Source organism: Zootoca vivipara, chromosome 7 (genome assembly GCF_963506605.1).
Source record: "Zootoca vivipara chromosome 7, rZooViv1.1, whole genome shotgun sequence".
Classification (NCBI taxonomy): Eukaryota; Metazoa; Chordata; class Lepidosauria; order Squamata; family Lacertidae; genus Zootoca; species Zootoca vivipara.
Window position 1 is genome coordinate 23280631 of NC_083282.1, and position 17730 is coordinate 23298360.

Genomic DNA, 17730 nt, shown 5'->3' on the forward strand with positions numbered 1-17730 from the left:
TTTTTAAATTGGAGATACCTACTGGCCTAGTCCCATCAGCAGTAACCTGTATGCAGAAGTAGGAAATCACTTGTGAATCATTGCATATGAAACATGTAAATACCTTTCTGTGTGTCGGGATGGGGGTGGAGAATAAAACGCCCACATCAGGGAAGTACTTTGCTTGCTTATCATGGTTGCCTGGGAATCTGCAATAACAGATTATCCTTGCAAAAGGTTGGGAAGCTAGTTCTTGGTTGGGGAAAGAGGGGAAAATGCAAGGAAGGGGGTAGGACTTAGTTTGGGTGCTCCGTCTTCCGAAAAGTTTTTGGTCGCATGCAGGAATCCATCATGATCTCAGTGTTCTTGGTAGTGGCCAACCCCCCCACCCCCACCCCTCTTATCTGATGGGCACCATGAGACACTAATGTTTTCCTTCCCCAGTCTTAGTTGTGTAGAATGTCACTGCAGTAACTATGCACACACTGTTCTCTGGGCCAAGGTTTATGTTTTTTGGAAACCCACACCTCTGCCTCTACCTAGATCCTGCTGGTTCGTTTTGCTTGGTCTTTGTGTACTGAATAACTTAGGCTATTTCACTGAAGTACCAAGGCAATGAATGTAAATGCAAGCCCCAGTAAAAGGGAAATTGGGCAACAGTGGAATGTATACACAAAGTCATCTTAATAATTTTATCTCTGTGTCCAGTGATTGAGTATTATTGATAGCATTGTTTTGTCATTAACAGAGTAGAGCAATTTCAGTCCTCGACTATTATTTTGCAGCAGCGTGATTCTGTTTTAGATCTTACTTTGATTTATGTGGACATCGTTCAATTTGATTGTGTACTTTGGATGTTTTATTTATTGCTTATGACTACTTTTGTTATATTTGTAATTATATGAGTTTTTTCATGTTGTGTGCTGCCTTGAGCATGGTTTGAACTATGGAAAGGTGGCATACAGATAAAATTATGTTTGCATGTAAGAGGCTAGGGGTGAAATTGCTAGTTTTAAGAGTGCCCCTGAGGAAGAACTCATTTCAAAAGGCAGTCCTTTTTTTCTGGGGGGACGCAGGGGTACGCATACCCCTAAACATTTTGTGAATCTTTGTACTTTTGTCCCTTTACTGTATTTATTTCCCCCGATTTGAACTATAAAATGGTGGTTTTCTTGAGTCAAAATGAGAGCACCCCTAAATATTTTTTAAAGAAAAAAGCTCTGTCAAAAGGCATTGGGCTTAGTAAAGTTTTGTCTCCTACATCTGCAATTCTCCTTCGTCTTTTCCACAGCTGGGACCTTCCCACTTTTTCTAATGTACATTCATCTTTTTTTTAAAAGGGGGGGGGGTTGAAATCGGAGCAGTTATAATTCCTGGTCTATATCCTTTCATACATTCCCACGGGTGCTATCCTTTATGTGAGATGGGTTGCTTTAATATATTAAAATACTCGGTAATTCCGATAGTGATGCATTAACTTTTTGCTTGTTTGTTTTGGCAGATCACCTTGGAAAGGTCTTCCAGAACTGACTAACGAAAATGGTCAGTACTGCCCTTTCAGCTGTGAAACGCAGGCCTGGTCCATTGCTGTGATCCTTGAGGTTCTCTATGACTTGTAAACGTGTTTGCCTGCCTTGATGAAACTGCGAGCTTTGTAACCATGCCTATCCTGCTTTTAGAAGTGGACTGTGCCTGCACTGGCAAGACACTTGTATGAGCATTTCATGCCCATCCTTTGAGAATCACACCATGATAGTTGTTTTGATCGTGAGGACTAGGATCAGAAAAAAAGAACCATCACTTGAGAATGTAGTCAGATCTGTTTAGATTAAAAGTATAACACATTCTACAGTAACGGGTTTCAAACTCGGTATCTCTCTTTTCCTCAAGGTAACATTCAACTGAAGCTGGTTTCAAGTGGTGAATCGGTGCTCTTGCAGAGTCACCTTGAAGGGAGCTGGTTACCTCCTATGACAGGCCTAGGCAAACTCGGCCCTCCAGATGTTTGGGGACTACAATTCCCATCATCCATGACCACTGGTCCTGTTAGCTAGGGATCATGGGAGTTGTAGTCCCAAAACATCTGGAGGGCCGAGTTTGCCTAGGCCTGTCCTATGAGAAGTGTTGGTTTTCCTCGTTCAGGTAATTAAGTAAAAGTCGCAACACTGATTCCTGCTTTGCACCATGGAGCCATCATGTCAAGTAGCTGCATAGCAGTTTTTAAATCGCATGTTGCGGAGGCTTCCTCCATGTGACAGGCTGCTTGTCTGCAGAAAACTTGCTACAACCATGGGGGGAAAAACTCCTTTCACCCCAAACACACTTGATCTGGGTCTCAGTAGCCTATATTCAACTGTGCCATTATATCAGTGCAATTAATTAATCAGCGTGAGACAGATTAGGCAAGGATGTCCCCTTCTGTTGCAAAAAAAAGGGAAATGGTTTAAAATATACTGTGGTGGCAATTAAATTTAACTGCCTGTTGTTTTTTTAATTTGTGCCGGTAATAGTAATACTTGATTGATTTCAGGGCTTTTTTTTAACACTTATCCCCAAAGCAAAATGCATAGTGGTTAGAGGTTTATCAGAGAACATGCTAATCATATAGGCACCTTACTTGTGTTCTCTGTTCTTAAAATCACACTCAGTGCAGACAAACAGGTTGGAGAATATACTATGTGCAGCTATATTGTGATACATATCACTTTTTAAAAGTACAATATAGTTCATTTGTCTATATAGGCACTTTGATACTAAGAATAATTTAAGAAATCTGAATGGTTGACACTTGGACTACGGCTTCCATTTGATCATAATTATGTCACTGAATTTCACCTAATATTTTTGGTAGGATTTTTTTTCATCAATAAACAACATTTGACATTTCTAATCATTTACAGTTATAGTAATGGGTAGGTAATTAAAATATTGTGTATCTGATTATTATTATTATTATTATTATTAAGACTCTCATCAAAAGGACTTTGTCCTAGCCTGGTATATATTTCCTCAATCTGTTACTAGCCTTAACATATCTCTTGGCATTTAAAATAAATTTCATTAAAACAATTAAAGCTGCAATCCTATATTCATTTGCCTGGGAATCAATCCCTTTAAATGTAACGAGGCTGAATTCTGAGTAGACATGAGTAGATTGCACTGTTTTGTTGCTAGAAAACAAACTGCTGAACCCCAAATCCATTTCCTCGGAAATTAGAGCCAATTAATATGACCAATTTGTGATAAGTGTTACTGGAATTGCTACCTTGAAGGAATTTATGGATATTGCATCTGCCCTTGTAATAGCTTCACCTAGATTACCTTTCAGCAGGCAATGAATCAATAATATTGACAGTTGTTAGAGTCTCTTAGCCAATTAATATTGCCTGAAAAATGAATTTCCGTCATAGCGACATATTTCCAAGTTGTGCTACTTAGTATTGAAATCCCTTGGTGCTTGGAGTCAAAGTTTATATGAAAGTGGCAGTTCTTGCATTTTTGCTTCCAGAACAGCACTATCTTTCAGATGCAATTCAGTCACATACTTGCAAATTCACATTGCACAATGAAAGTGGTTTTGGCGTTTTTGCACAGCAAGCCCCCGGAAAATATGGCTTATTGCAGTAAGGAAAGGGATGGGAAAATGCACTGAAAGATATAGGATAACAGCTGCTTGATGCTACATCATATAACCTCACAAACAAAGCATTAGACATTGTATAACCTCCGTGTAGATTGTGTGCAAACATCTGGATGAATGCTCAAAAACAGATTATCCGGAAGTGAACCTGTATTGAGCTCTGTTCTGCCTCAACTGCATGGGAAGGCGGGTGTCTGATTTTTAATAGCAAAAGGTCTGTTCACAGCTTAAAATTCAGCTTGCCAAATTGCATTTGTTACTAAATACCGTAGATTTGCACATGGTTTGGGCATTTTACAACGTTGAACAGGAAGAGTGAGTTGTCTGTGTTTTCTGTTCTGTTGAAGTTTTTTTAAAAAAAAAGTTGCACTGCCCTATCTGAAAACAACAGACATTTCTCATGTTAATACATTTCTTATTTTGCAGTGATGTTAAAAATGCTTAAATACATTTCAGTTCTTCGCCTGTATAAATAAATAGCATACCTAAAGATTTTTTAATTATGCTGTTACCCAAAAAATAAATGTTTTTAATGTCAATTGAAATGCCTTAATTGTGGGGGTGGGAAGTAAGCATTATTTTGCCAACAGTGCTATTAGCCTAAATTTCACTGTCCAAACTTGGTTGGGAAGAAAGGACACTTTTGTATGGAAAATCTCCATTCTGCTATATATCCAGTGAACTCAGGCATTCATGATATTTGATTCTGTCAAGATGGAGAATAGAAAAATCTGCTGTGGAACTCATAGTTGAATAAAATATATTTTGAGGCCCAAGCCTTTACACACATATATATACAATAATATTAAATTATATAGTTAGTATGTGCTTGGAGAACAATATTTAATAAAGATAAAGAGACTTAACAATTAGGAGATACTAGTATCTTATACTACTGTGCATCTTAAAGCAGTATGCAGGTAACTCGCAACCTATGCAAGGGTTTGGCCATGGGGTTCCACACATAAATGCAAAAAGACGTAAAACCAGGAACCCCTGGGACCACGCGCCCCCCCCCCAAGTTGGAGGGCTTCTTGCTTGGCTTTGGGGGAAAGGCTGAAAGGGCTCTAGGACCTTGCCAGAGCCCTCGTGCCACCTTCCCAAAAGCTGGGTAAGTCTGCAGTTGTAGCTTTCATGGGAAGGTGGGAAATAAACAAATGGAGAATGGATTTCTTCTGCTCTCCATTTCCCACCCACAAATGCAAAGCTACGATCGTGTAAGTAAAATAAGCTTGTGAGTTACTCTGTACACAAATCCGAGTTTAAAATGCCACTGAAGTTTACAGCTTGTTCTAGCAGACATTGCAAAGCCAACAGGTTAATGCCAACAACATACGATTAACAATACTTTCTGTAGGTAGACCGAAAAGGTAACTGCATATCTTCCACAGTCTTATCTTCTGCCATGCGTCCTAGCAATCAGTGTTTCATTTTTTCAAACAACAGAGCGAAAACCATCTGGGTATCACATCTGTACATGTTGTTGTTGTTGCTGCTGCTGCTGCTTAGCTGAAATAGTGATGTAATTTTCATTTCAGAAGGTACTTACCAAACCTGAAAAACAATTTAAAAGGGAATCATAGTTAATGCTGCATGTCATATGATGAGAAGTGCAATTGTTGCACACGTGAGTCCTGTGTGTCTTGTCTGGTACACTTATTTTTTGTTACATGGATGGTTATTTTCTGCGGTTATGTGAGTGGCATACAATAAAAGTCTAACAAAGTTGCATGTCCCTTCATTTATTAATTTATAATCGTAACTGGTGGTCCTAGCAGGGATCATGGTGGTCCAGTGGGAGTTGGAACCTTTTATTAGAAAACAAGAGCCAAATTTGGCATCTCTGGCCAACTGCTGTTCAAAAGAAAAATTCTGGGCAAGTCAAAAAGGAATTTGATGCTGGAGTGCCTTTTGCCTGTAGTCATTCCAGTACTTTGCCCTGAACTCATGTTGCAGGAGTCAGGATGATGAGTTGTAGGTGCTCACAGTCTCAAATCATTTAAAACAATGTAATTACCGGTAGATGATGACCTTGGTTGGCAAGAATAAACTACTTTCAAGAGAAAGTCTTGAGCACCATGAGTTTAATGGGGCTTGCACTTTAGTAAGCACCTGAAATCCTGGAGGATCACTGCCTGTCAGTGTAGACAATACTGGGCTAATGAACCAATGGTCTGACTCAGTCTAAGGCAGATTCCTTCTACTGTACAGTCATACCTTGGTTTAAGTATGCTTTGGTTTGAGTACTTTCAGTTTAAGTACTCCGCAGACCCGTCTGGAACAGATTAATCCACTTTCCATTACTTTCAATGGGAAAGTTTGCTTTAGGTTAAGTACGCTTCAGGTTAAGTACGGACTTCCAGAACCAATTACTCTCATACTTTGGGTTAAGTATGCTTCAGGTTGAGTACTCCGCGGACCCACCTGGAACGGATTAATCCACTTTCCATTACTTTCAATGGGAAAGTTCGCTTCCGGTTAAGTACGCTTCAGGTTAAGTACAGACTTCCGGAACCAATTGTGTACTTAAACCGAGGTACCACTGTAGTTGAAACTAGGGGCCAGGGCCAGCTCACCCATGAGGCAAGGTGAGGCAACAGCCTCAGGAGGCAGAATTCACAGGGGCAGCAGATCTGGCCTCTGAGAAAGTCCTCGCCCACTGCTGCTGCAGTAGCAACAATGACTGTGGTGTATTCCTTTTGAGAGCAGATCTGCCACACCACCACCCATTGCCACCTCTACAGTGGCATCGCAACAAATAGGAAGCGCTGCTGGTCTCCCAGCCCTAGAGAGGAATTGGCGGGAGCTGCCCTCAGGGGCGGAATTTGGTAATATGGCACCCTGAGCGTGGCCAAAATTTGGCACCCAAAAATGGATCTTCTCAACTGTGGAGCCTCTCAATTTTGCGCCCCCTCAGCTCAGTGCCCTGTGCAGGGGAAACGGCTTTAACACCACCCTAAATCTGGCGCCACTGGGGTCTCCTGGGCTCTGCACCTGCCCCAGTGTGATTCAGAGCACCGCCCTCCTGCGACAACCTTTGATTCTCACTTAAAACATCAGGTAAGTTCGATTTGATTCCCCACACATACACCTTGTTCCCTATGTATATCTTCACTCAACCCTGGCGGGGAGGTGCCATTTTGGGCAGGCCCTGCCCTGGGATGTACAAAGTAAGTACCTAGACCCCAAAGCAACCACTCAAGGGTCTCGGGGTTGTGAGTTCGAGCCCCACGCTCGGTGAAAGATTCCTGCATTGCAGGAAGTTGAACTAGATAACCCAGAGGGCTCCTTCCAACTCTATGATTCTAAAGTTTAATGGTGGCTACAAACTGCATTATGCTGCTACATAATTTTTCTGAAGCCCTTGACATGTTGAGAGTGTGGTACTACTTCTGTCATAAGTGCGCCATCATTTTAGAGTACGGATTGCTTTCTTTAACAGTCTGTTAATGGGTGCTTTTTGTCACGCAGTTTCATTATGTTTGTATAACATTTAGCGCATTCAAGGCTAAGCACCTGACCTGGGCCATCTAAGCACAACTGGAATGCAAGTAAGAACTAATGATTACCACTGGAAACTTAAATCTCTTAAGGATCCTGCCAGTATTTGCTTTTGTGTTGGCATGGAAATGAGTCTAAGCCTATGATGTGTCAGAACATGTAGAACAAGTATGCTCAGTTTTATGAAAAATTCCTTGCATCGCAAAGGTCACACACACATCAGCCCCGGTGATAAATATTTGTCCACTAGCACAGCGAGAGCAGCAGTTCATTTTTCAGCAATTTACATTGATTCGCATTAGAAATCCATATTCTGTTAATGTTCCATGTCTCCGCCAACATCATGACTCAAGGCTGAATGTGAAATTCGCTCAGTGTGCAATCTGTACCTTGAAGCAGCAGAATATTTTACTCACTGTTAAGTTCAAGCACAGATTGTGTTTTAAATCTTGTTTCAAAGACGGCATCTTTGCCCCCCTCCCCCAGTTTTCCCCAGGAGAGCACGTGAGTGGAAGCAGTTTCCTCTGGTAAGCTAGATTCTAAGGCACTGCCCCTTAGTGTAAAAAAGAAAAACCTTTAAAAACCTGGACGGAATTGAATAATGTGAAAGAGAGTTATAGATAGATCTATCTGTAAGATTACAACCCTGCCAGTTGTGTACACTAAGGGCAATGTTAAACTTGGTGGTACTCTGCATGAATAGATGAGCACATCATGCAGAACATATATCGCAGAAGCGATTTAAAATACGTCGGGAGACTAGTAAGGCCACCATATCTCCATCTCAACCATCTACAGCTAGCCAGTGTCTTGGAACAGAGTTTGAAGCATGTACATTTTGTTCCTGCGGTACAGATCAGCGGGGCTCATGATAATAACTTGTTCACATCTAACGGCTGTTCCATTTGTGCCATTCATTCATTTGCCTTGAGGGTTATATATCTTAAAGACTGAGAAAATTGAGCGTCGCAAAGAATCCTCCCGGCGTTTTCCGTGCCGTGTGGTGGTGTGCCAGAAGCTGTTGGCTAATCTCCTTATACAGCATTTGTTTTTGCCTTCCCAACCCACCGCCTGCAGTTCTCACGCCCCCAAATGCTTCCCAGAATGGTTATTAAAGCAAAACAAGTTAATGTCTCTGCACAACCACCAAGTTGCCTGGGAAAAGGCTGCTGTTTCATTTGCAGTAAATGTAGTCGAGAGAGAGAGAGAGAGAGAGAGAGAGAGAGAGAGAGAGAGAGAGAGAGAGAGAGAGAGAGAGAGAGAGAATATATATGTATAAACGTTAAGGCCAGATTTAGTAGTCAAAGAACTGTCACAGTGGGTTCTTCACCCAAGGCAGGGATGGAAACCTCTAGATATTGCCACACTACAACACCCTAACTGGGGCTGCTGGGAGCTGGAACCCAGCAACAGCCAGAACGTCACAGGTGTGACCCGATAAAATGGTTCTTTAGGGGGAAAAACACTAGAAAAGGACAGAGCGACACAATAATACTCTTCTAGTTCCACTTCTGGCCTGCTAGCAAGAGCATGCCAGCTGCCTTTGATAAGGCAGATGGAGCCCCTTCCATTCTCCCCTGACCCCACCCACAGGCCGTAGGATTGCAGCCTAAATAACTTTAAACTGCTCCTTACATTTAACCTTTCCCTCTCTTACAATCCCTTGTGTTTCCTTGGGCACACCGCAACATCTTAGCATCCTGGTTCGGTGCTGTGACACCTGATATATGGCATGATCCGTCCCCTCCCCTTAGGACTCTGAGCCCCTGGCTGGGTGCAGACGGTGACCTTCCCAGCAGCTCACAATGGCCTCATTCAAAAGATCACACTTTGGTTGTCTGATGCAAGGACCGCATTTTGTGCCAAGTACAGGGAGTTAAGATAAGGTCTGTACGTGCTGCCCTGTGGATCGCCCTCCCATCAGATGTCAAGGAAATAAACAATTATCTGACTTTCAGAAGGCAAGGCAGCCCTGTTAAGGGAATTTTTTAATGTTTGATGTTTTATCATGTTTTGAATATTCTGTTGGGAGCCGCCCAGAGTGGCTGGGGAAACCAAGCTAGATGGGCGGGGTACAAATATTATTATTATTATTATTATTATTATTATTATTATTATTATTATTATTATTTCTTTTGCAACATTCCCCACAGGTGGTGAAACTTTTGCTTTGATAGACAGGTGGTTGGAGCTGTTGCCGTGTAGGGCTGGATAAATCTGAGGAGGAACCTGTTCAGACATCGTGAAGGGGTGTCAATATTGCAGAAATTGTCTCCTTTGTATTTACCATTGCAACTGCAACGGATCAAGAATCCCACCCAAAGGTCTCCTTCATATTGACAACCAAGGACCCAGCCACCTGTAACAGACCCTCCAAGTGTCCCTGTTTTCCAGGGACAGTCCCGGATTTACAGAAGCCATCCCAGTTTCTGATTTGATCCTGGAATGTCCCGCTTTTCCTTAGGACTTTAAAAACATTGGAGAGTATGGAGTTATGCAACCCCTGAGCCAAGGAAATAAGTAACTATACAACCTTTAGAAGACATCTGAAGGCAAGCCTGTACAGGGAAGTTGTGTAATGTTTAACGTTTTATTATGTTTTTATATTTCTTGGAAGCCCCACGCTATAAATACATAAACCACAAAAAACGCAACCTGCTGAGAAAATTGCATACAGTACAATGTCTAATTTATCTCCACATAGGGGTAAACAATGTGGTAAATAGCAGTGGCACTCAACCGCTCTGTCATGTAAGTCCAAATAAAATATTACAACAAATGTTCAAACAGGACCCAATATATGTGGATCCTATGAAGTGCGAAGTCCATAAGTAGATGCAAGCAGAACAAGGTTTTCCAGTATAAAAACAACCTGTTTCACCTTTTGGCTTCTTCAGCCACTTGAGGCCTAAATGATGTAAAAAAATGCGAATGGAAATCTCTTCTTATACACTCATATAACCAAATGATCTATTCAATATTATAAATACATACCAACATAAGATTATAACCAGGAATACCACAAGTATTTCTAAGGTTGCAAACCCCTTCACAATTTGGTGAGGAACATCCTTTCTTCAACGTAATGAAATCTACAAAATGTACATAAATGCAATGCTATAGTCTTGTCCTATTGGGATTAACAGACTCGAAATCATAAACCTGTAATATTTACAAGATAGTACCGTAGTACATACCCAACACTGCTTTCTATTCTTATTTTACAATGGTATTCCAGGACACTGTGCGATACACTCATGTTACAAACTGTAATTTATACAAAAAGCCAAAGTATCAACCCAGGTGTATATAATTAACCAATAGTTACCCTATAAATACAGCTCAGGAGATGCATCATAAGGCTAGCAATGGTTGTGGAACTTATTAAACATGAGGGCCACATTCCCATCTTGTCAACCTTCAGGTAGCGGGGGCACATGTCAGTAGTGGATGAGACCAGAGGCAAAAGTAGGAGGGGGAAATTAATGTAGAGGTGGCAGCAGGGGTCTGCCAAGGAGGCAGCAGACCCAGTCTCCAAGGTGCATGTTACAGCCATCACTGACCCAGCAGCAGGCAGGCAATGGATTCCTTGGAGGCCAGATCTGCTGCCCCTATGGATCCTGCTGCCTGAGGCAGTCACCTCACCTTGCCTCATGGGTGGGCCAGCCCTGGTGTGGCTGTTGATTTTAAAATCACCACTTCCCCTGGGTCCATGCTGACATAAGTCCCACCTTTAGGAATAGGGATCTGTCTGTTTATGTTTTTAAATATAGGAGGAGGGTGTGGGGAGAGGCTCGTGTAGCCAGCACTGATGTTGTTTGTTGTTGTTGTTTAGTCGTGTCCGACTCTTCGTGACCCCATGGACCATAGCACGCCAGGCACTCCTGTCTTGCACTGCCTCCCGCAGTTTGGTCAAACTCATGTTCGTAGCTTCGAGAACACTGTCCAACCATCTTGTCCTCTGTTGTCCCCTTCTCCTAGTGCCCTCAATCTTTCCCAACATCAGGGTCTTTTCCAAGGATTCTTCTCTTCTCATGAGGTGGCCAAAGTATTGGAGCCTCAGCTTCACGATCTGTCCTTCCAGGGAGCACTCAGGGCTGATTTCCTTAAGAATGGATAGGTTTGATCTTCTTGCAGTCCATGGGACTCTCAAGAGTCTCCTCCAGCACCATAATTCAAAAGCATCAATTCTTCGGCAATCAGCCTTCTTTATGGTCCAGCTCTCACTTCCATACATCACTACTGGGAAAACCATAGCTTTAACTATACGGACCTTTGTCGGCAAGGTGATGTCTCTGCTTTTTAAGATGCTGTCTAGGTTTGTCATTGCTTTTCTCCCAAGAAGCAGGCGTCTTTTAATTTCGTGACTGCTGTCACCATCTGCAGTGATCAAGGAGCCCAAGAAAGTAAAATCTCTCACTGCCTCCATTTCTTCCCCTTCTATTTGCCAGGAGGTGATGGGACCAGTGGCCATGATCTTGGTTTTTTTGATGTTGAGCTTCAGACCATATTTTGCGCTCTCCTCTTTCACCCTCATTAAAAGGTTCTTTAATTCCTCCTCGCTTTCTGCCATCAAGGTTGTGTCATCTGCGTATCTGAGGTTCTTGATATTTCTTCCGGCAATCTTAATTCCGGCTTGGGATTCATCTAGTCCAACCTTTCGCATGATGAATTCTGCATATAAGTTAAATAAGCAGGGAGACAATATACAACCTTGTCGTACTCCTTTCCCAATTTTGAACCAATCAGTTGTTCCATATCCAGTTCTAACTGTAGCTTCTTGTCCCACATAGAGATTTCTCAGGAGACAGATGAGGTGATCAGGCACTCCCATTTCTTTAAGAACTTGCCATAGTTTGCTGTGGTCGACACAGTCAAAGGCTTTTGCATAGTCAATGAAGCAGAAGTAGACGTTTTTCTGGAACTCTCTAGCTTTCTCCATAATCCAGCGCATGTTTGCTATTTGGTCTCTGGTTCCTCTGCCCCTTCGAAATCCAGCTTGCACTTCTGGGAGTTCTCGGTCCACATACTGCCTAAGCCTGCCTTGTAGAATTTTAAGCATAACCTTGCTAGCGTGTGAAATGAGCGCAATTGTGCGGTAGTTGGAGCATTCTTTGGCACTGCCCTTCTTTGGAATTGGGGTTTAGACTGATCTTCTCCAATCCTCTGGCCATTGCTGGGTTTTCCAAACTTGCGTAGCCAGCGCTAAGCCACTGTAATAGAGGAGGCTATAATGCAGAAATAAAATACAACTGGAGAACACAGAGGCAGCTTATTAATTACTGATGAACCCAAGAACGACATTATAAATCATTGCCCGGATGCTGCATAAAACGCATCCTGTAAATAATCCCATTCAAATAAACTTGGTTTGTTTCTCTCAGGGCTACCATTTTGCATGACATACGCTTTCAAAGGTTGTCCCTTAGCCAAAGCAATTATTTAGTAAAATGCTGAAAGCCACAGAGATGCTAGCAAATTGAAAGCCTGTGGATTCATTCCGAAAGCTTTTATGGCCCATTAATGCGCCGCTCTCTTCAGTATTGATCCTTCCCTTCCCAGTAGCTATTCAGAGTGTGTGGTTTGTTCTTTTAAAAAATCAGGATGGTATTCAACTAAGCTCTACTCATGGTAGACCTCATACCTGCCAACATTCCTCCGATGAAAATAGGGATCTCCTATTCCATCATTATTATTATATTATTATTATTATTATTAAATTTATACCCTGCCTATCTGACTGGGTTGCCCCAGCCACTCTGGACGGCTTCCAACATATACAAAAATATAATAAAACATTTTTTAAAAATTCCCTATGCAGGGCTGCACTCTGTGACTGATGCCATTATTATTATTATTATTATTATTATTATTATTGAATTTATATAGCACCCTATACCCGCAGGTCTCAGGGCAGTTCACAGAATAAAATCAAAATATCAAACCACAAAATACATAATCAAAATAAAAACTCACCCCCTCAAAAAAAAAAACATTTTAAAAGGGCTTGATGCTATATGGCAGGGCTGGGGGACCTGTGGATCAGAGCTCCCATTGTCTCTGACCATTGGTCATGCTGGCTGGTGCTGATGGGAGCTGTAGTCTGGTCTGCAGGTTCCCAAACTCTATGGAAAGTTGTGCTTTTTCATGGGTATTTTTCATTTATTCGTCCATCCATCACATGTGAGTCCTTAGCACTTTTGCCATAACAACACTTATCCCCTGTACAGTGGAACCTCGGTTTATGAACACCTCGGTTTACGACTTTTCGGCTTACGAACGCCGCGGACCCATCTGGAACGGATTAATTCACTTTCCATTACTTTCAATGGGAAAGTTCGCTTCAGTTTATGAACGCTTCAGTTTATGAACAGACTTCCAGAACCAATTACACCCATACTTCGGGTTAAGTACGCTTCAGGTTGAGTACTCCGCAGACCCGTCTGGAAGAGATTAATCCACTTTCCATTACTTTCAATGGGAAAGTTCGCTTCAGGTTAAGTACGCTTCAGTTTAAGTACTCCGCGGACCGTCTGGAACAGATTAATCCACTTTCCATTACTTTCAATGGGAAAGTTCGCTTCAGTTTATGAACAGACTTCCGGAACCAATTGTGTTCATAAACCGAGGTACCACTGTATGCAAATAAGAAGACACCAGAGCATCCAATGTAATTAAAACTGTTTATCAACTGAAGCTCACATCTTCTAAAAAATCCTGCATAAACATTTAAATAATTCATTTTATTTTCTGGCTTCTTTGAATGCTTTCTGCATCGAAACAAAGTTAATCACAGTGATTTTCTTTTAAGATGTAAAGTAGTATTTAAAATTCAGATGCAACAGAAGAACCCAGGAAAACATTTTTAAAAAACAGGAATAAACTTCATGTGAAATTACAGGGATATTTATGAGCTTGTCTCTGTCAGAAAAAATTACAATATCTCATTTAGATGCACTCTCTGCTAACAGAAGAGATGCAAATTTAAATGTATTAAGGCTGATTATCTTCATAGCATAACTGCAGCTGCAGCTCCAAAAAGTGAAGCCTGCTCTCAATCATCACTCTTCATAGATGCATAAACAGAACACACTAAAATGTTAAGTTTCTAAATATAGGAAGCATGGAAAATGGAATGACAAGCTATACATTTCTAAACTACTAAATCACAATTGGCTTCTCCTTAGTCAAAAAGGTAGGGACCCAGGTGGCGCTGTGGTTAAACCACTGAGCCTAGGGCTTGCTGATCAGAAGGTCGGCGGTTCGAATCCCTGTGACGGGGTGAGCTCCCGTTGCTTGGTCCCAGCTCCTGCCAACCTAGCAGTTCGAAAGCACGTCAAAATGCAAGTAGATAAATAGGAACCGTTACAGCGGGAAGGTAAACAGCGTTTCCATGTGCTGCTCTGGTTTGCCAGAAGTGGCTTTGTCATGCTGGCCACATGACCTGGAAGCTGTACGCCGGCTCCCTCGGCCAATAATGCGAGATGAGCACGCAACCCCAGAGTCGGTCACGACTGGACCTAATGGTCAGGGGTCCCTTTACCCTTTACCTTTAGTCAAAAAGGTAGGCACCTTTAATGAAATACATTACATTTATTTGCCAAGCTTGACACCTTGAATTAGAAAACAGCATACTTTAAATTTAAACACGCTGAAATCCGGCAGCAATTTCTGAATTCAATACATTTGCATGGAAAGCTCTATTTAGTTTCAGAATGTATTGAATTCAGAAATTGCTGCCAGATTTCAGCGTGTTTAAATTTAAAGTATTCTGTGTTTAAATTTAAAGCATTAAATGGCCCCTTAGGCTAGTAGTGGGTCTGTATTTAGGCTGGGGTCAGTTGGGGCCTTGCCCCATTACAGAACCATTCTGGGGCTTGTCCACCCTGGAATTTACCGTGTGGACAAGTAAACTATTGCAGCTGATTGCGTTCCCATTTAATTTACATAGTCCACATAACACTCTATCCACAAACACCAATATAAATGCTTCCCCCACACACACACTGTAAATCTGGGTTTTCCCAATATGCGGGTAGATTTGATAAACTGGGGGGAATCATATTCCAAACCACTCCGGGTTGCAGATTATCTGTTTCATTGTTTTGGGGGGAGGGTGGATCAGTTTTCACTTTCTGCTCCACCCCCCCCTTTCTATTCCCACTACCTTTCCAGCTGTGCTCATAACTATTTCCAGTGTGCTCATGAATAGAGGATTCCCCCGCCCCCTTCTGATCCTTCAGAGTTGCACAAAACTGGAAAAACCGCACAAGCAAAGCACATTAATAATTTCTCCTCCAGATATATCGGGCAGCAATCTGAAACACGTGTGCTGAGAATTTAGAATTCCTTTTCATTCTTTCCCAGCATGCTAGCAAGGGCGAGTCAGGAGCTTATATTCCTTTGATCGCTCAGATTTGCACAAAACTAGAAAACTGCACAAGGAAGTTTACTGCACAAGGAAGTCTGTGTGCTTTTGCACATTTCTTGGGCAAGGATTAGAAAGAAAGAAAGAAAGAAAGAAAGAAAGAAAGAAAGAAAGAAAGAAAGAAAGAAAGAAAGAGAAGAATCAAAAAGCAAGGTGCCTGGAGTTCAACTCCAGTTTTTGTGACCTCTCAGCATTTCTCTCTAGCATATATTCTGAACCCAGAAAAAAATCTGTAATTACTTAAGTAGATTTGGTCTCTTAGGAACATAATAAATCTGCATTTTGGTAAATCTGCAGCCCACCATCAACCTAACAATGAACCAATCTATGCAAGAAATACATTTTTTGGGACACTACTATAAAAATACAGGACGGGCGTATAGACACCACCTTATACCGTAAACCAACTGACCGACAAACATAACTACATGCTTCTAGCTACCATACCAAACATACCAAACAATCCATTGTATATAGCCAGGCCCTATGTTACAACCACATCTGTTCTACAGACAGAGACTCTCACCTAAGAGATCTACAGCAAACCTTTTTAGAACTAAAATATCCACCTGATGAAGTTAAACAACAGAGCCAGACTGATACCCAGAGAGAACTTGCTGCAAGACAGACCCAAAAAAGAAAATAACAAAACACCACTAGTAATCACATACAGCTCCCAAGTTAAAACAGTACAACGCATCATCAGAGATCTACAACCTCTCCTAGACAATGACAGCTCTCTTTCTCAAGCTATGGGAGGAAGACCTTTCATTGCCTACAGACAGCCACCCAATCTTAAACAACTCCTCACCCACAATAATACAACCACCAGACTTAACATGGACACTGGTACCAGAGCCTACAATAAACCCAGATGCCAACTTTGCTGCCACATACACCCAGACAACCCCAACAACATCCAACATACCGTCTCAGGACTATTTAATTGCTCATCTTCTAACATTGTGTATGCCATCAAATGCCAAGTGCCCTTCAGCTCTCTATATAGGACAAACAGGCCAAACCCTACGCCAAAGGATAAATGGACATAAATCTGACATCAGGAATCACAAGACAGAGAAACCAGTAGGAGAACACTTCAATCTCCCAGGACATTCTATACAAGATCTCAAAGTAGCTGTCTTATTACAAAATAATTTCAGAAATGGATTGGAAAGAGAAGTTGCTGAACTGCAACTTATTACCAAGATTAAAACCATGGAGAGACCAGGTCTGAATAAAGACATTGGATTCTTATCTCATTATACATGATAAAGCTATATTTAGCCATCTCATCCCTTGCTTTTTCCTGTAAGACCAATTGCAGTCGTTAACAGTCGTCAACAGCTATCAGTCAGTCAATCACCCACTCCCACCACAAGGAGGGAGTAATACCCCTCCCCACCCACCTTCTCACTATATATAAGCATCTGGTGACTTCCATTTCAATGTATCTGAAGAAGTATGCATGCACACGAAAGCTCATACGAATGACAAACTTAGTTGGTCTCTAAGGTGCTGCTGGAAGGAATTTTTTTATTTTGTTTCGACTGCATTTTGGTGTACGTTATAAAATACCATGATAACCTATGTAGCACACAGCCTTCTTGACTGCATCTCTACAGCTATGGAGAGAGAGAGAGAAAGCAGTACTTTAAGAGGAATTGATACAACAAATCCCCCTGGCTGGAATATTCTGTTTCGAGTGACAGAATTCTGTTACTCTTGCAGAAAATATTGTAAAGGGAAAGATGGGAAGCTACTTCTCTCTATCACTGGATTTAATAACTCTAAGGCTGCCCTAGAGAGCAAAGAAGGAGCAAAAAAAAGCCTGTTAGTTACTCAGCAGATAGGTACTGTATCTCCAAAAGTGTGATCTGAATAAACCAGCCTCCTTGTTGATAAAGAAAAAGTGTATCCTTTGGGGAAAAAATGCTGTTCTGTGTTAGTGTTGTCAAATGCCCAGCTTCCAAATGTGACTCGTAAGTAGGGTGTCAGAAGCAAGCCATCACTAAATCACACTGCGCTGGTTGGAGTTAACTGTTTATTAGCGAACACACGACTGGACCAGACTTGGTAGAGTGGCAGGTCTAATAAGTGCAGCAACTCATCTCCAGGAAGTCTCGCCCCATGAAGCAATTGCTGAGGCTGAAGGTCCCTGGCCCACCACAGCTGCCCAAGT

General features: G+C 41.8%; 1 protein-coding gene across 2 annotated transcripts in view; it reads left to right on the forward strand.

Annotated features, from left to right (window-relative positions):
- Positions 1-5348, forward strand: part of AGL (amylo-alpha-1, 6-glucosidase, 4-alpha-glucanotransferase) — a 45557-nt gene extending 40209 nt beyond the window's left edge. For both annotated transcript variants that reach the window (XM_035121879.2, XM_035121878.2), the window contains exon 34: positions 1481-5348. In XM_035121879.2, coding sequence (XP_034977770.2) covers positions 1481-1598 — 118 coding nt within the window. In that variant the 3' untranslated portion in view covers positions 1599-5348. The remainder of the gene's footprint in view (positions 1-1480) is intronic.
- The last annotated feature ends 12382 nt before the right edge of the window (positions 5349-17730 follow it).